The 19,971-nt window shown below is 43.2% G+C and overlaps 1 protein-coding gene across 1 annotated transcript in view; it reads left to right on the forward strand.

The window, feature by feature from the left end:
* dpp6a (dipeptidyl-peptidase 6a) overlaps nt 1-19,971 on the forward strand; it is an 848,482-nt gene that overhangs the window by 813,605 nt on the left and 14,906 nt on the right. The window contains exons 21-23 of the mRNA XM_078537068.1: nt 4,999-5,053; nt 6,961-7,078; nt 13,452-13,510. Of these exons, the coding sequence (XP_078393194.1) occupies nt 4,999-5,053; nt 6,961-7,078; nt 13,452-13,510 (232 nt within the window). The remainder of the gene's footprint in view (nt 1-4,998; nt 5,054-6,960; nt 7,079-13,451; nt 13,511-19,971) is intronic.

The raw sequence follows: 19,971 nt of genomic DNA on the forward strand, positions 1-19,971 counted from the left end.
AACACCATAGGTGCACCTCCGGTATGCTTTTGAATAAATAAAGAGTTGTAGAAAAAGGTCTTGTCAGGTTGTTCCTCTCATTAGCCTCATCAAATGCCCATTAATTTTGTCATTATCTCCTGAATTTGATGGCTAGCTGGGGTCCCACAGAGTTATAAATTTCTCCTGGGTTCCCATCTGAACCTGGAGCTTACCTTAAGGTTAAGGATCTGAAAGCTTTTCCAAGCTCCATGACAAAGGGTTTGTTGTCCAGGTTTTCACATTTGAGCCAGTCTGGAAGCTTGTCTACAGCTACTCCATTTACAGTGGATGGGTGATTAAGCACACCCCTAAAGTACTCAAGCTGGTGCTCTTTGATAACTGTCCTGTCCGTCAGGAGAGATTCTCTGTCAGCGCTGAGAACAGGTGAGTAGCCGTGTGAGGGAGGACCATACGCAGTCTTCAGGGCTTTATAGAAATTCCTCATATCATGTTGATCAGCATAGACTTGAGGCTAACCATCAGCTTAAGGAAGACAGAGGTACTCAAAGCAATCACCACCAAACTCTGACTATACCCCACCTACTATAACTACCAATGACACAACCACCTATCTCGGAAGCACAGTCTCCAGAAATGTCTACATTGACAGCTAGGGGGCAAACACAATTGCCAGAGCAGGTTCGGCATTTGTCTCTCTTGGACAAGAAAGAGACTGATGGAAACAAGATATCAGATTAACAACAAAACCTACTGTGTACAAAGCTGCAATCATACCTTCCTTCCTATATGCTTGTGAGACGTGGACTCCAGATATGTTAAGCAGTTGGACTGGTTCCACATGGGTTGCAATTGGAACATCATGGGCATCAAACTGAAGGCCAAAGTGCCCAATACCGAGGTACTTCAAAGAGCAGAAATGTCCGGAATTGACGCACTCATCCTCAGAGCCCAGTTCAGATGAAGTGGACATGTTGTACGATAAAATCGCTATGACAATCATGTATTCACAACTTAAACTTGGAGACCGCCTGTGAGATAGGCTGAGATTAAGGTTCAAGGACTCCCTTATGGCAAATTTCTGGAAATATGGCGTGTCCACCACAGACTGGGAGAAAAATGTGCAAGAAAGAACCACCTGGGGAGCGATCTCACGCAACAGTGTTATTTCCTTCGAACAGCAGAGAATACAGGCAGATAAGGCCAAAAGGCAAGCTAGAAAGACCAGGCAGTCCCAACAAAATCAGACAATTCATCCTTGCCTGCACTGTGCAAAGACATGCAGGTTTGCAGTCGGGCTTCACAACCACACTCAAACACATGAACTACGCACGCAAGAAACAGCTGTCTTCAATAACAAAGGGGAACTGATGAACTCCTGAGGCTGTTTCAAATGTGCTTCCAAGAAGCCAGAATTGAAAAACCAATTATTAATATTAATAAGACTTGGCATATATCACTTCTGGATTCAATACTTTTAAGTGAGATTGTTGACAGTGGGAAGCTTATAATCCTGGAGTTACAATTTGCTGGTCATTAATACAATTGAATGGTGATCACTGTGAGTACCTGAAGGTTCAGATGGCAGATTATTTGCTCCCTGAGCCTTAATACCTAATTGCAGTGCTGTATTTGTCCAAAAACAATTGTAAATCTATGTCAAGAAACAATCTTGCAAGGTTTTTATTGCAGATGCATTGGTCTGGCTGCAAATGCTTAGTTGTGCAATTACTTTATGAGATGGTATTAGAAACATGGAAAATAGGAGCAGGAGTAAGTCATTCAGCCCTTTGAGCCTGCTCCACCATTCAATATGATCATGGCTGATCCTCTATCTCGGCGCCATACTCCCGCACGCTCTCCATACCCTTTGGCGTCTTTAGAGTCTAGAAATCTATCAATTTCCTTCTTAAATATATTCAGTGACTTGCCATCCACAGTCTTCTGTAGTAAAGAATTCCATAGGTTCAACACCCTCTGAGTGAAGAAATTTCTCCTCATCTCAGTCCTAAATGGTCTACCCGATATCCTGAGACCCTTTGTTCTAGGCGCCCCAGCCAGAGGAAATATCATCCCTGCATCCAGTCTATCCATCCCTGTCAGAATTTTATGTTTCAATGAGATCTCCTCTCATTCTTCTAAACTCCAGTAAATACAGGCCCAGTCAGCCCAATCTCTCCTCATACAACAATCCTGCCATCCCAGGAATGAGTCTGGTGAACCTTCTCTGCACTCCCTCTAAGACAAGTATACTCTTTCTTGGGTAAGGAGACCAAAATTGTACACAATACTCCAGTCTGGTCTCACAAAGGCCCAGTACAGCTGCAGTAAGACATCATTGCTCCTGTACTCAAGTCCTCTTGCAATGAAGGCCAACATACCATTTGCCTTCTTAACTGCTTGCTGCACCTGCATGCTTGTTTTCAGTGATTGGTGTAAAGGGACACCCAGGTCCCTTTGTACATCAACATTTCCCAATCTATCACCATTTAAATAATACTCTGCCATTCTGTTTTTCCTACCAAAGTGGATAACTTCACACTTATCCCATTATACTGCACCTGCCATGTATTTGCCCACTCACTCAACTGTCTAAATCACCTTGAAGCCTCTTAACACCCTCCTCACTGCTCACACTCCCACCAAGTTTTGGGTCATCAGCAAATTTGGAAATCTTGCATTTGGTCCCCTCATCCAAATCATTGACATATCTTTTGAATAGCTGGGGCCCAAGCACTGATCCCTGCAGTACCCCACTAGTCACTGACTGCCACTCCAAAAAAGATCCATTTATTCCTATTCCCTGTTTCCTGTCTGCTAACCAACTCTCAATCAATGCCAATATATCCATATAGGAGCACGAGAAATTTTCAAAACAGAAAAATAATATGTAGTCTTTCAACTTAGTTAAATCAGGAGTGAAAAAAATGCAACTGCTGAAAATCTAAAACTGAAGTAAAAAGTGCTGGAAACATTAAGGAAATCAGTTAACTTATGTGGAGAGAACAGGTGAATTAACATATCAAGTAGACTTGTGATGAAGGGTTATAACTCAAGTGTTAACTTTTGTGATGGCCCATCACCTTTGGGGGAAACAAAACATATTTTATGTGGGGTGGTGAAGAATTAGAATCTGATTTCTGTAAAAATAAAACTGGGTTCCAGGAAATGATCACGGGACCAGTTTGCCTGAGAGAGGAGCAATAGAAAAAAAAGTCAGCAAGTTAAAGGGTCAAAATATAGTGCCTTCAATTGTTCTTTCATATCATGTGGAGTGAATCAAATTGGCTGAATATTAGCATGTGTGATGCTGGGGTCCTCAGGTGGAGGGTGAGATGGATCATCCACCAGACACTTCTGGCTGAAGATGGTTGCAAATGCTTCAGCCTTGTGAGTTGCACTGATGTGCATGTCTCCCCTGTCATTGAGGATGGGGATATTTGAGGAGCCTCCTCCTCCTGTTAGTTGTTCAGTTGCCCACCACCATTCAATGACTGGACGTGACAAGGCTTAGATCTGATCCATTGGTTGTGGGATCGCTTAGCTCTGTCAATCGCATGTCACTCCTGCTGTTTGGCATGCAAGTAGTCCTGTGTTGTAGCTTCACCAGCTTGACCGGTCATTTTTAGGTATGCCTAGTGCTGCTCCTGGCATGACCTCCTGCACTCTTCACTGAACCAGGGTTGATTCCCCCGGTTTGATGGTAATGGTAGACTGGGGGATATGCCGGGCCATGAGGTTACAGATTGTGGTTGAGGCTGCTGATGGCCCACAGCACCTCATGGATGTCCAGTTTTGAGTTGCTGAACCTGTTTGAAATCCCATTTAGCATGGTGGTTGTGCCATACAACATGATGGAGGGCATCTTCAATGTGAAGACTGGACTTCGTCTCCACAAGGACTGTGCGGCGGTCATTCCCACTGATACTGTCATAGACGGTTGCATCTGCAATAGATAGACTGGTGAGGATGAGGTCAAGTAGGTTGTTGCGCTGTGGGCTGGACCTGCATTTGGGCAGAGAACTGACGAAGGACAAGAAAGTTCTTTTGTTTAAACTGTGAACTTTATGGCTTCATTCTTTTAGTTAAATGATTCTTAAAAACATTGGTTCGGCTTTGCTTGGAGCATTGCATCCAGTTCGGGGCACCTCATTTTCAGGAGAATGTGAAGACATTAGAGAAGGTGCAGAAAAGATTTGTGGGAATAGTTCCAGGGATGTTGAACTTCAGTTACTTCAGATTGGAGAAGCTGATTTTTCCTTGGAGAAGGGAAGGCTGAGAGGAGTTTGATAGAGGCATTCATAATCATGAGGGCTATGGACAGATAGGGAGAAACTGTTCCCATTCATGAAAGGATTGAGAACAAGAGGACAAAGATTTAAGGTAATTGGCAAAAGAAGCAATGGCGACATGAGGAAAGATTTTTCCATGCAGTGAGTGGTTAGGTTTGGAATGTGCTGCCTGAAAGTGTGGTGAAGGCTTGTTCAATCAAGGGAATTGGATCATTATCTGAAAGGGAAAAATACAGGGCTACGGGGGAAAGCAAGGGGAGTGACATGAGGTGAATTGCTCCTTCAGAGGGCGAGCACAGACATGACAGGCCGAATGGTCTCCTGAGCTGAAACTATTCAGTGATTCTATAATGGAATTTTTTCAATCTAAGGCTGCGGTTCCTAAAGTGAAACTTATGACTAAATATGTTTGTGATTTCTTGAGTTATCTCTTTCGATACCCTGAGTATGAAAATCGTTCATTGCTGGAGATTTCTCTAAATGAAGTCTCATTATTTTCTCCATTGTATTTTTTTATAACTTTTATATTGAATCCGTTAAGTTTATCCCATTGCCTTATTTTTTAGATTTTCTTGTGCCACTGTTATTTTATACTGCTCCACAGTTTAAAAACAATACACGATTGCCATCATACATCTTGGAAAAGCCTGTTAAAATTAACACTTGACAAAAACAAAACAGGCTCCTTCGACTCCTCAATTTGACCTGTTCTGTGCTTTGATTTCAGGAGCCTCTTAAAGGAAGAGTACATTGACGCAAGCAGAGTTGGTGTGTTTGGACAGGTAATGTTATACTTCGCGAAATGTTTTTCATAATATTTTTTTTTCTTTCAATTTTGATGTGGATCCAGGAGTAGCGAGAGGTCTCTCTTTGGCTCTACAGCACACCTCACTCTGTCCTTCACCTCCCCACCTCACCCTCACCCACCCTGCCCACCCTTCCTGGCTCTCATCTGAGGTTGTCGCCCGTCAGGCAGCCAGCCCAAACTTTGCTGCTGTAGAAAGGACAACTGTCCGCCTGTGGAGGCAATATGACAGATACCTGCCCAATTTCAGGCCGGCTTCAGTCCTTCCAGTTCAGGCATGTATGTGTTGCAACCATATTGTCGTGGCCAAGACCATGGGATCACGGAATTTCTGCCCCTCAGGTGAGCGAGTCACCTTCTGTGTAATCCGTGGTCAAAAGACACATTGAATAGCGGAGAACGAATCGTGTTTTGAATGTGAGTGCCCCCTTGTTAATGAATATTGCTTCTGACATAATGTACTTTAATGGCCTTCTTTGGATCATATGTAGAATGGAGGACGTAAAATCTCCAGAGGTGTTAGAGGGAGCCTCCTGCATTTAGTGTTGGGATTAACCCACATGAGGCCTGTTCTGCTGAGCCACCTGTGTATGCTGGGCATGGAGAGGTGGATTTTGGGACCGATATCACAATTCTGCAGCGGTGGTGTGGGGGTGGTAGAGTGGAGAGTGGGGTAGTGTTCCTGCAGAAAGAACACTTAGCTTTCCCCTTAGCCCTTTGTGGCTGGGATTCCAGCCATCCCCATTTTGGTTCCCCCAGCTGCAACCCATGTACACCCTTTGATGGGCCAGTCATTAGGTTCTTTTGAGGGCTGGAGACAAAAGGAACCCCTGGTGTTCCACATCCTAGCTCCCACAAACCGCCACCACTCCCTCCCCGCTGACCACCCACCCCCCCCCGCAACCCCCCCACCCCCCAACCCTGGCCCCACCCTTCCAGCATTCATTGTCTTGGAAGAGAGGCTCTGCTCCCTAAAAGGCCCCACAGTAACCCCAACATTATGCTGGAGTGACACCAAGAGTGAAGAGCTGTGAACATTCAGTCCAGTGTGTTCTTCTGTTCTCATAATGAAAACATTATCTCATCATGTGAGAATAAAAATGTCACCAGTAGTGCACCAACACAATTTGCATGATAACCATTTTTAAGGGTGTTCACTCCCTCCACCAGCAGCATGTTGTGGCAGCAGCGTGTACCATCTACAAGATGCACTGCAGCAATGTGCTAAGGTTTCTTCAACAACAACATTCAAACCCGGGACCTCTACCACCTAGAAGAGGAAGGGCAGCAGACACCTGGAAACACCACCACCTTCAAGCTTCCCTTCAAGTCATACACCATCCTGACTTGGAACAATATGGCCATTCCTTCACTGGGTCAAAATCCTGGAACTCCGCATCTAATAGTACTGTGAGTGAACCTACACCACAAGGACTCCAGTGCAGTTCAAGCAGGCGGCTCATCATTACCTTTTTAAGGACAGTTCAATTTGGGCAATAAATGCTGGCTTAGCTTACATCCCATGAATGGATTAAAAATATGCTGTTTGTCATAATTCAATACAATGATCCTGTGGGAGGGACGGGGGTGATGGTGAGACATTAATACAGTTGCATGCTGATTGCATTGGACAATGCAAACTACCACACTTATCTTCAAGGAGTAAATGATAATGGGAAAGTTTTACAGTCCAACAGGGATAAATAATGTCTTCGTATAATCCCATAAAAATATCATTATAATTCCAATAATATGTTCATGTGCATCATTAACTGAACTTTACAAGAATTATGTTTTTGCCTTATTGATGTCCAAATACTGTACTTATACTAGAAGTATTAACTGTCATCATGTGAAAGATTAACTTCCGTTTACTTTCTGCAGGCCTATGGTGGTTATTTAAGTCTGATGTTGCTCACCACAGAAAAAGAATTTGACAAAAAAGATGCTTTATTCAAGTGCGGAATTGCACTTTCTCCAATCACAGACTTTAAACTATACGGTAAGTATCAGCCCACCTGGAACTCTTACCCTTTTGTCACCTGCTGACTCAGTGCCAATCCTCTCTTGGTCAGCTTCCTATTCTCCATGGAATTCAAATCATCCAAAACTTTGCTGTCCTAATCTTGTTCCACACTAATTCCCTCCCATCCATTGCCCAAGTCTTCACTGATCTACATTGACTTCCAGTGCCCCAACCTCACATTTAACATTCTCAACTTAATGTTTAAATCCCTCTTGGTCACGCCCTTCCTGACCTCTGGATTATCCATCAGTCCAGCAACCCTGCTTGATCTCTGTTCCTCTGACTGACCTTTAACATCTTCCCTCTCTCCATCCCACCATCGGCAACAGTGATTTCAACCCTCGAGGCTTGACGTTTAATAGAAATTCCTTGCCTAAACCTCTCCACCGCCTACTTCCCTCTCCCTCTTGAAGGCCGTCCTTGATCAAGTTTTTAGTCATCCTTCCTAACCAGTCCTCCTTTAGCTCAGTACCTTGCACTTCTGTGAAGTCATGTGGGATGTTTATCTTGATTTTCACATGGTAATCTTCATTTACCTGGTTAATGTAAAATAAATGTTTCTATTAATTCATACTCTTGAGCTGTGGTCAGATTGAATGTATATTCTAAACCTTACCAAAGGCAAGGAGATTAAGTGGTGGCCAATAATTGCAGTTGCCCATGACATCTACCACCTAGAAGGACAAGGGCAGCAGATAGATGGGAACACCACCGCCTGCAAGTTCCCCTCCAAGCCACTCACCCTCCTGCCTTGGAAATGTATCGCCATTCCACACAGACTGCAGCAATTCAAGAAGGCAGCTCACCACCACCTCCTCAAGGGCAATTAAGGGATGGGCAATAAATGCTGCCCTAGCCAGTGATGCCAACATCCCATGATCAAATAATTTTTTTTTTAAAGTTGGCAAGAACACAGTAGTAAAGGTCGTCTATTTGACCCCTGGATCTCACTACATCTCCTTAAATATTGTGCCAGTAATAAAATATTCTGGCACCTGGGGGATGTCAAGTCACAGGTGTGGTTTTTGATGCTACTTTATGAGAAAAGACTGGATAAAATAGGACTATTCAACCTGAAAACAAAATATCCGACAGGTGATTTTTATGGAACTATATAAGATGGATAACGCATAATAGTTAAATTATGGAAGTAACAGTTTCAAACCAGTGCAAAGTAAAATTAGAATTGACATCAGGAGGTTTTTAAACATAGAAACATGAAAAACAGGAGCAGGACAAGGGTATTTGCCTCTTCGAGCTCGCTCCGCCATTCAATAAGATCATGGCTGATCGCATATCTCAACGCCAAACTCCCGCTCTCTCCCCACACCCCGTGGCTTCTTTAGTGTCTAGAAATCTATATTCTTCTTAAATATATTCAGGGAATTGGCCTCCACAGCCTTCTGTGGTAGAGAATTCCACAGGTTCACCACCCTCTGAGTGAAGAAATTTCTCTGCATCTCAGTCTTAGATGGCCTACCCCGTAACCTGAGACTGTGACCCCTTGCTCTAGACCCCCAGCCAGAGGAAACATCATTCCTGCATCCAGTCTGTCCAGCCCTGTCAGAATTTTATAGATTTCAATGAGATCCCATCTCATTGTTCTAAAATCTAATGAATACAGGCTAAATCGACCTAGACTGTCCTCATATGAATCACAGAATCACAGAATTTTAATGGCACAGAAGGAGGCCATTTAACCAATTGTGTCTGCACCGGCTCCCCAAATGACTTTATGACCTAGTGCCATTGCCCTGCCTTTTCCCCGTTGCTTCTATTCAAATAATCATCTAATGCCCTCTTGAATGCCTCGATTGAACCTGCCTCCACTACACTTCCAGGCAGTGCATTCCAAACCCAAACCACTTGTTGTGTGAAAAAGCTTTTTCTCATGTCACACTTGCTTCTTTTGTAAATCACTTTAAATCTGTGCCCGCTCATTCTTGATCATTTTACAAGCGGGAACAGCTTCTCCCTATCTACTCTGTTCAGCCCCCTCATGATTTTGAACAGCTCTATCAAATCTCCTCTTAGCCTTCTTCTCTCCAAGGAGAACAGTCCCAACCTCTCCAATCTATCCTCATAGCTGAAGTTTCTCATCCCTGGAACCATTCTTGTAAACCTCTTCTGCACTGTCTCCAATGTGTTCACATTCTTCCTATAATATGGCACCCAGAACTGTACACAGTACTCCAGCTGAGGTCTAACGAGTGTCTTATATAAATTCAGCATAACATCTTTGCTTTTGTACTATATGCCCCTATTAATAAAGCCCAGGATACTATATGCTTTATTAACTGCTCTCCACCTGTCCTGCCACCTTCAATGATCTATGCACATATACACCCAGGTCATTCTGCTCCTGCACCCCCTTCAAAATTTCACCCCTTATTTTATATTGTCTGTCCATGTTCTTCCTACCAAAATGCATCACCTTACACTTCGCATTGAACTTCATCTGCCACCTATCTGCCCACTCCACCATCTTGTCTATATCATTTGAAGTTCTACACTGTTCTCCTCGCAGTTTACAACACTCCCAAGCTTCGTATCATTCACAAACTTTGAAATTGTCCCCTGCACTACAAGATCTAGATTATTAATATATATCAGGAAAAGCAAAGGTCCCAATACCCACCCCTGGGGAACTCCACTACAAACCTTCCTCCAGCCCAAAAAATATCCATTGACCAGTACTCTCTGCTTCCTGTTTTTCAGCCAATTTTGTACCAATGTTGATACTGTCCCTTTTATTCCATGAACAATAACTTTTCTCACAAGTCTGTATCAAATGCCTTTTGAAAGTCCATGTACACCACATCAACAGCATTACCCTCATCAACCTTTTCTGTTACCTCTTCAAAAAACTCTAGCAAGTTAGTTAAACACAATTTCCCATTTAGAAATCCATGCTGGCTCTTCCTTATCAACCCATATTTTTCAATGTGATTACCAATTCTATCCCGAATAATTGTTTCTAGAATCTTGCCCACCACTGAAGTTAAACTGACTGGTCTGTAACTGCTGAGCTTATCCTTATAACCTTTTTTGAACAAAGGCGTAATGTTTGCAATTCTGCAGTCCTCTGGCGCCTCCCCTGAGTCTGGGGAAGACAGAAAGATTATGGCCAGTGCCCCTGCAATTTTTATTCTCACTTTCTTCAATATCCTTGAATGCACCTCATCCGGTCCCGCTGCCTTGTCAACTTTAAGTACCGACAGTCTACTCAACACTTCCTCCTTATCAATTTTGAACCCTTCTAGTGACAGAGTTTCCTGATTTGTCACCATGGCCTGGGTAGCATCTACCTCCTTGGTAAAGACAGATGCAAAGTATTAATTTAATACCACAGCCATGGGCCCCTTTGTCCATGTGTAAATTCCCTTTTAGGTCCCTAATCGGCCCTACTCCTCCTTTTACCACCCTTTTATTATTTATATACCTATCGAAGACTTTGGGATTTCCCTTTATGCTGGCTGCCAGTCTTTTCACATAATCCCTCTTCGTTTCTCTAATATGCTATTTCACCTCCCCTCTGAACCTTCTCTATTCATCTTGGTTCTCAATTGTATTTTGTATTTATTTCAATTCGCCCTTCTCATTAGACCCTTGGTTCCCTATCATTTCTGGGAAGTTATTTGTGTCTTCCTCCGTGAAGACAGAACTAAAGTAGTTGTTTAATTGCTCTGCCATTTCCTTGTTCTCCATTATAAATTCTCCTGTTGCAGACTGTAGCATTTGTCTTCACTAATCTTTTTCTTCTTACGTACTTATAGAAGCTTTTATGTTCCTTAGAAGTTTACTCTCATACTCTATTTTTCCCCTCTTAATCAATCAGCCTTTGCTGAATTCTAAACTGCTCCCAATCTTTGGGCTTGCTACTTTATCTAGAAACTTTATGTGACTCCTCTTTGGACCTAATACTATCCTTAATTTCTTTTGTTAGCCATGGTTGCAATACTTTTCCTGTTGTGCTTTTTGTGCCAAAAAGGAATATATAACTGTTGCAATTCCTGCATCCGTTCCTTAAATATTAACCATTGCCTGTCCTCTATCAGGCCTTTTAATGAAGTTCACCAATCTATCGCAGCCAACTCACCTCTCATACCTTCGTAGTTTCCTTTGTTTAGATTTAGGACCCTAGTTTTGGATTAGACTACATCGCTTTCCATCCTAATGAAGAATTCTATCATGTTATGGTCACTGTTCCCTAAAGGACCCCGCACAACAAGGTTATTCATTAACCCCTTCTCATTGCGCAATATCAAATCTAAGATAGCCTGTTCCCTAGTTGGTTCCTCAACATACTGTTTTAAAAAACCATCTTGTACACAGTCCAGGAATTCATCCGCCACACTATTATTGCTAATTTGGTTTGCCCAGTCTATATGTAGATTAAAGTGATCCATGATTACTGTAGCACCCTTGTTACATGCATCTCTAATTTCCTATTTAATGCTATGCTCTACCTTACCACTACTATTTGGAGGTCTGTAGACATCTCCCACTAATGTTTTCTGCCCTTTGGTGCTTCCCAGCTCCAGCCAGACTGATTCTACATCTTGCTTTTCAGAGCCTATATCCTCTCTCACTATTGCACTGATTCCATCCTTAACTAACAACGCCACCCCACCTCCTTTCTCTTTTTGCCTGTTCTTCCTAAATATCAAATACCCTTGGATATTCAGTTCCCAGCCTCGGTCACCCTGAAGCCATGCCTCCGTAGTCGCAAGCACATTTTACCCGTTTACATCTATTTGCGCTGTTAATTCATCTACCTTAATGCTCCTTGCATTCAGATACCGTGCCTTTAGTTTTGCCTTTTAAACATTTTTACACATCTTTTGTTCTATGGCCCCATTTGCTGCTAGCCCTTGTTTCCTTTGCCTTCCACTTTTGATTTTTACCTTTCTATCTTTCATTCCTAACTTTGTTTCCCTCTCTTGTGTCTGCCCACTCAGTTCCCATCCCCCACACTCTACTTTAAACCTTACCCAAAGTACTAATGAATACCCCTGCGAGGATATTGGTCCCAGTCCTGCTGTGATCAACATGTAGGATAAACTTCTACGGAGCCTTAATTAGGGCAATAAGACTGAAATCATTTAGAAAATAATTGGATGCTGAAATGGGAAGGCTGTAAGAACTCTCTGGATGCATGAATTTAGATCAGCCAAATGGCCTTTTTCATGTATAATTACCTTTGATCTGGCAAGTGAAAGCTCTGCCTGACTTCCCTTCTTGTTTCCAATTTCCTGATGTTAAACCTGGGTCCCCTGCATCTGAATCCTTCACCGTGATTAACTACTTTCCTAGATACATCTCTTCATAAGCTCAAAAATTTTTATGAGATCTTGCCAAAAAAAACCTCTTAATTTTCCAAGAAAACAAGCCTAAGCACATGTGTAAAAGGTATTGTATTATTAGCCTGGAGTCTGAACTTTCTATCCTTGCGGCGCTCCCGGGAATCCCCTACTTCATGGATCAGCCACAACACTGAAATGAACCCTAATATTGCATCATGGTGAGCAGCATGAGCCCTGGTTGTGTCCCTCCTATCTCAGAGCACTGAGACTAATTGGTGTAGCCTTACCACTAACCCTGCTGAGGTCAGAATAGATTGAAGACATCTTTAAATTCGTTCATGGGATGTGGGCATCACTGGCTAGGCCAGCATTTATTGCCCATCCCTAATTGCCCTTAGTTCAGAGTGCATTTAAGAGTCAACCACATTGCTGTGAGTCTGGAGTCACATGTAGGCCAGACCAGGTAAGGACGGCAGATTTCCTTCCCTAAAGGGCATTAGTTTTTACAACAATTGTCAATGGTTTCATGATCATCATTAGACTTTTAATTCCAGATTTTTATTGAATTCAAATTCCACCATTTGCCATGGCAGGCTTTGAACCAGGGTCCCCAGAGCATTACCCTGTGTCTCTGGATTACAATACCACTATGCCATCACCTCCCTCTAAGGTGACACTGATGCTAGTACCAACCAAGCTGTCAGGGAAGCTGGGTTCCTGCCCTTAACTCCATCCCTCCTCGATCTTATGGAAAAAAATCAGCCAAGAACTTGTCACTCATGATATTAGTGCTCAAACGCGTAACATATTTGTAAGACTTCCTGCTATTTTGACAGAGGCTAAATCTGCTGAAAATTTGAGCACATGAAAAGTGATGGAAAGGAGAAGACTTGTTGGTCTTGCTGGTTAAGATGCCTTTCATTGACAATATAAACTTGTCCTTCTTTCCAACGCTTGCAGAGAAATGTAGGATTTTGTTGTATCTGTCTTTTAGCTGTGTAGCCTTTCCTTGCACATCTGACCTGCCACCTCTTTCTTCACAGCATCTGCATTCTCCGAACGATATTTTGGTGCACTCAACAGGGCTGAGAGAGGTTACGGCGTAAGTGCAAAGAAACCAATGCTAAGTTTTTGGACTATCTGAATTAGTCTTCTTAAACACTGTAGGGAAGATTTTTTACTATTTAAATATGAACTGACAGAATCGAGATGGGCTCTTTTACAGTCGTTGACCCAGTTTTTCAGATAGTGTACCTGGGTACAGGCCCAGGACAAATCACTTTTTGTCTGAGTTTGATAATGGAACAGGTAACTAAGAGTCAGTCTTCTAAATGTATCCAAATGCTAAAGAATGCACAGTTCTCTCTCAGTCATATTAATGTTCTAACCTCCCGCTTTAACTTTACTTCCTCGCCTTCCCGGTATTCCAGTCCACTAAGAGATATGAAATGTTTAATGAAGTAAAAAGAGCATTCCATCTGTTAAAGCCTATATACTTCTGTAGCATACCATTTAATTAAGATTTGGCCCATAGCATTAATTTACTATGTTTGAATATTTAGCTCAGTGACATACTGTATTATCACTGTGCTCCCAAGGGGGTCAGAGGCTAATTGAATGCAAGCGAAGCAAACACAATACCTGCCAGCGATCATGAATGTCACATTAAATATATTACTTTGTTGAATTATATGAAGCAAAGGCACACAGTAATTTTTTCTGACTTATTGCTTGCGCTCCTGAAAAACCCTTTTTCTGACTGTTAAAGCTGTATTCAACCTGTAATGCCTTCCAAATGAGATGTTAAACCAAGGGCCTACGTGCCTGCTCAAGTACAGGTAAAGGCAGGGGAGTTATCCCTGGGGCAGCATTTCTAGGTCGGCGTGCAGGCACGGAAGCAGCTGGGGAACGGACCACCGCCCGCGATTGACCCCCGACCGCGATTTCACGCCGGCCGGTCAATTAACGGTCGGCCAGCATGAAACGCACGCTGAAGTGCTCAGTGCTGCCGGGGTGGGGGGCGCACACCCGCTGACCGAAATATTGCATGAGCATGGGATGACATCGAGACGCTTGCCCAACATCATCACACGCTGTTTTACGTAGGCCCAGCTTAGAATTCTGCCCCTGGTGTCTTAGCCAATATCTATCCCTCAACTAACATCACTAAAGAAAAGATCATCTGGTCAGTATCATATTGCTGTTTGTGGGAGCTTGCTGCGTGCAAATTGGCTGCTGGATTTCCTGTAATACAACATTGACTATACTTCGAAAAGTACTTCATTGGCTGTAAGGTGTTTGAGATGTCTGGTGGTCATGAAAAGCGCTATATAAATGCAAGTTTTCCTTTTATCTATTGCCATAGGTTCTCGCACCAGACATTTTGTTTTAAAGGAACACCCAGTGAGTTGTTCCATTTGCATACAATTGACAATGTGGGACTGGGAAACAGTACCACCCACACTGTGATGTAAAGAGACACATAACCTGAGGCTAGTCAGTTGTGGACTGGATAGAGACCTGTGTAGAAGTAAGCATGGAGTTAGCTCAGAGCTTGGGCTATACCCTGTGTATATGTACATAGTTATGTGTTATTAATAAACACTTAATGTTCACCCACACAAGACTCAATCTCTTTGTGAGACAGAGGACAGACTCTTGCAACACTAGAAGGAGATTGCATTGTGCAGATATAGTAAATGAAAGGAACAATGGAAAAAAATCATTTAAGAGGCACTTGCAGGAAAAGGCTACAGGTGTTTAAAACTTTCATGGGAAACATTTAAAAGCACTGTAAGACTGTGTAAGAAAAATTGCTGCCATGTGAGTTTGGTACACAGCATCAATATAAACCTTTGGTAGGGTCTCTTACCTCAGCACAGCAAAGGCATTCATCATTACAGCACTATAAAGCCAGGTACGCTAAATAGACAGTCACATTTGATGCAGAATTTCTGACTACAGGGAGTGTTTTCCAGGCAAGCGGTGATGGGTTTGCATGTGTTTGGTGTTAGGAAATAGAGATAGTTTAAGTAAGTTATACTTGTATTTGTGGGTGTTAGGAATGCGTTTTAGCTTTAAAGTTTAAGTTTGATTTGTATTTCTGTATCTGTGTGTTAAGAAAGGTCAAATGGAATTTTAGTTTCATTTTAAAAGGATGCTTGCATTTCTAATGAGACATTTACGACCCCTATAAAGTGAAAGTAAACACACAAGAGTAGGAAGAGCAGTGCTGTTGCCTAGCAACATGGGGCCAGATAGGCAGGTTCCTCCCACAGGCACACACACGGAAGAAAAAGAAAGCAGTTTGTTTTGAAAGCTGTTTGAGTTCAGTTAGTTTGAAGGCAGCTGTGAAGCAGAAGCAGCCTAAAAGGGGACATATAGAAAGTCCCACGCTAAGAAAAACCCCAAAAGTCCAGGCGAGTGGAAGAAGAGAAAGTCCAAAGAAGTCCTTCTAGTCAAAGGAAGGACAGGAATCTGGGAAAAAGTCCTGTTAAGTGAAGTTAAGAGTGAGGGGCAGAGAAAAGGCTCCAAACTTCAGATTTAAAGCGAGAACAGCTTGTAAGAAGCAAGAAGGTTCAAAGAGACAACTGAAGGTCTATAATTCTTTGCATGTGAAGCAATGGTGTCCTGTTAAGGCTGAGTTGGTGGAAGAGAGTGCATGTGGTGACCAGGAAAGAGGAACATTAGAAAGAGAGTTCGAAACCCTAGAGGTGAACCCTTGTGGAAGGTGTCTGAGTGAAAACATCAATTTGGGAGAAGACTCCAAGATGAGACCTTGGAGAGTGGAGATTGGAAACCCTTGTGTGAAAGACGGAGTGCAGTGAGACTGGTTGGTTCACGGTGTGACAAGCATCTGGGGGGAGTTGAGGAGAGATCCATAAGATCTGGTTGAAGTGACATCTGTCACTTGATTTCAGAGTGTGGTGTGTCTGACCACTGGGTGCCATAGGTTTACATGGACTGTGTACTTACTGTGAACACTAGACTATAAGATAGCTTTTGTAACTTGTGTTATCCTTACAAATCTGTACATATCTGTAAAGGTATAGTTGTGGGTGAAGGAGTATTGTAATATAGTCCATCTTTTCTTGTTGAATAAATGTTTTATTCTTTTGATAAAAGTTCAGCTGACTCTTGTGACTCTGTTCAGTAGCTACTCTCCACATATCTAAACAAACAAAATAAAAGTTAGGATCTATCGAGCTGGGTTCCACTCTGGGATCAGACTTATCCAGGAGTAATCTCAGCTTGGATCATAACATTGGGGAGTTAAATCCCCAAAAAGTGATGTCAGGCTGGGATCGATCCCAATATCACCCTATCCTCTTCTGGGCTTCTGTGGGGTGGGATTGAAGGCAAGAGGGTCACTTCCTTGGATCTATCAGGTAAGTAATGAAGGTACTAAGGGTCAATTAGGATCTGTTTTAACCCTAAATTATTGATTTTCCAACCATGGCACGTGTTCGCTGACCTGTCAATAAGTCATCAGGGTCACCAAAGCAAGTGCATAGTGGGAAGAGCTTCTTCAGTGAAACTAACAAACAGGTTACACAAGTTACACTGAAGAGCTCCAGCCATGGCCAGATAAGAGGCCTCTCTTTAAACCATTTGTTCTCACAGGGAATGCTTTCGCTGTGTGATCGGTGATTGCAAACTGCTTGGAAGGCACGTCACCCGTTTCCCACTTCCATCACCTTCAGCTGCACTTTCCTGCTGCCAGCCATCACCACAGCATGAGAGCAGCTTATGCATTCTACCTTCCGCCCCTGACAAGGAACAACAACACCAGAGGCCCAGGCTAATGCTCTGGGGACAAGGGTTCAAATCCCACCATGGCAGCTGGTGGAATTTAAGTTCAATTATTAAATTTGGAATTGATGATCTCAGTAATGGTGACTGCAAAACCATTGTCGATTATCGCAAAAATCCGTCAGGTTCACTAATGCCCTTAAGGAAGGGAATCTGCCATCTGCACCTGTTCTGGCCTATATGTGACTCCAGACCCACAGCAATGTGGTTGATCTTAACTGCCCTTTGAAATCCTGTGGCAAGCTACTTAGTTCAAGGGCAATTAGGGATGTCATCAATGCCGATAGCCCATGAAAGAATTAAAAAAAACACCAGCAGCAGCATGAGCACCAGCTCCCTTAGGGCTGAGGGGATGGACACAAAATCCAACTGGAAGGAGGTGAGACCTCCAACACAGGGCCTGCTGGCAGAGGATCAGCTCTTTTGACATGTCTGAGCACCAGCGCTTCAGGTTTTCACAGCAGGTGGAGCTGACATGTGAGCCCTCCTGGAACAAGACCTCCTTCTCAGTGGAGCAGATTTATTTTTTATTCATTCAAGGGATGTGGGCAATGCTGGCTAGGCCAACATTTATTGCCCATCCCTAAATGTCCCTTGCTCAGAAGGCAGTTAAGAGTCAACCACATTGTTATGGGCCTGAAGTCATATGTAGGCCAGCAGATTTCCTTCCCTAAAGGGCATCAGTGAACCAAATGGGTCAACAATGGTTTTGTGGTAAAGCAAAAACAGAATTACCTGGAAAAACTCAGCAGGTCTGGCAGCATCGGCGGAGAAGAAAAGAGTTGACGTTTCGAGTCCTCATGACCCTTCAACAGAACTGGTTGAAGGGTCATAAGGACTCGAAACGTCAACTCTTTTCTTCTCCGCCGACGCTGCCAGACCTGCTGAGTTTTTCCAGGCAATTCTGTTTTTGTTTTGGATTTCCAGCATCCGCAGTTTTTTGTTTTTATTATTATAATGGTTTTGTGGTCATCATCAGATGTTTAATTCTAAATTTCACCATCTGCTATGGCAGGATTCGAACATGACCCTGGGTCTCTGAAATGCTAGTCCAACGACAATACGACTATGCTACCACCTCCCCAGATGGGCACATATTGTCAATGGTCATCAAGGTACCTGTCACTGGAACCTCACTCTTCTCCCCTGCCAGGTCTCTGTCTCTCACCAAGCTGGCTGCTCTCTTCACTTGCAAAGAAAAACTGTAGATGTGAATATATTTAAAGACTAGTGTGGTGAGGAGAAAATGTGACTGTTAGCCATGGCTGTGAAAGGGCAATAGGATGAGGGTGAGTGTGAGTATCACACTCACAGATGGGGATATGAGGAGGTGCCTGAGGACAGAAGAAGGAACGGAGCTGCAAAGGGTGTTAGCAACTACCAAGCCAGGTTTCATTCTGGGATCTGACTTGTCCAGTATTAACATCAGCTTGATCATAACAATTACTTGCTCCAGCAACAGAATCAGTGGTGGTATCCTTTAAATTTCTTGCACTTCCAAGAATCTCCTGTGCAAAAAAAAAATCTCTTTAGCTGCTGTAGGCCTTCAAAGCACTTCATTGATGCTGAAGTGTTTTGGGAATATCCTGAAGAGGTGATAGGTTGCTGTACAAATGTAAATTTATCCTTTCTTCACATGCCCCACTAATTAGGTGAAATAAAAGCAGAAAGTGCTGAAAATACTCATCAGGTCTGACACCATATGTGGAGAGAGAAACTGAGTTAATGTTTTAGCTTTTAGAACATCAGTAATTGAATGTATGCTTTTCAGTATGTACTAGATTAAATTTTTTTCATTTGTTCATGGAGTGTGGGCATCGCTGGCTAGACTATCATTTATTGCCCATCCCTAGTTGCCCTTGAGAGCTGCCTTCTTGAACTGCTCCAGTCCCTGTGGTGTACGTACACCCACAGTACTGTTAGGAAGGAAGTTCCAGGATTTTGACCCAGTGACAGTGAAGGAAGGGCAACATATTTCCAAGTCAGGATGGGGTGTAACCTGGAGGGAAAGTTGCCTCAAAATTCCCATCTTTGACCTGCTCTTGTAGCCATAGTATTTATATGGCTAATCCAGTTCAGTTTCTGGTCAATGGTAACCCCCAGGATGTTGATAGTGGGGGATTCAGCCATGGTAATGTCATTGAATGTCAGTGGGAGATGCTTAGATTCTCTCTTGTTGGAGGTGACCATTGCCTGGCACCTGTGTGGCGTGAATGTTACTTGCCACTTATCAGCCAAAGCCTGAATATTTTCCAGGTCTTGCAGTATATGAACACAGACTGTTTCAGTATCTCAGGAGTCGCGAATGGTGCTGAACGTTGTGCAATCATCAGCGAACATCACCATTTTTGACCTTATGATAGAAGGAATGTCATTGATAAAGCAGCTGAAGTTGGTTGGGCCTAGGACACTACCCTGAGGAACTCCTCTGGTGATGTCCCGGGGTTGAGATGACTGACCTCCAACAACCACAACCATCTTCCTTTGTGCTATTTATGACTCCAACCAGCGGAGAGTTTCCCCCCTGATTCCCATTGACTCCAGTTTTGCTATTGCTCCTTGATGCCACATTCAGTCAAATGCAGCCTTGATGTCAAGGGCAGTCACTCTCACCTCACCCCACCTCGGAAATTTGGCTCTCTTGCCCATGTTTGAACCAAGGCTGGAATGAGGTCAGGAGCTGACCTGGCAGACCCCAAACAGAACCTCAGTGAACAGGTTATTGCTAAGTAAGTACTGTTCGATAGCACT

Source organism: Cetorhinus maximus, chromosome 3, assembly GCF_964194155.1.
Source record: "Cetorhinus maximus chromosome 3, sCetMax3.hap1.1, whole genome shotgun sequence".
NCBI lineage: Eukaryota > Metazoa > Chordata > Chondrichthyes > Lamniformes > Cetorhinidae > Cetorhinus > Cetorhinus maximus.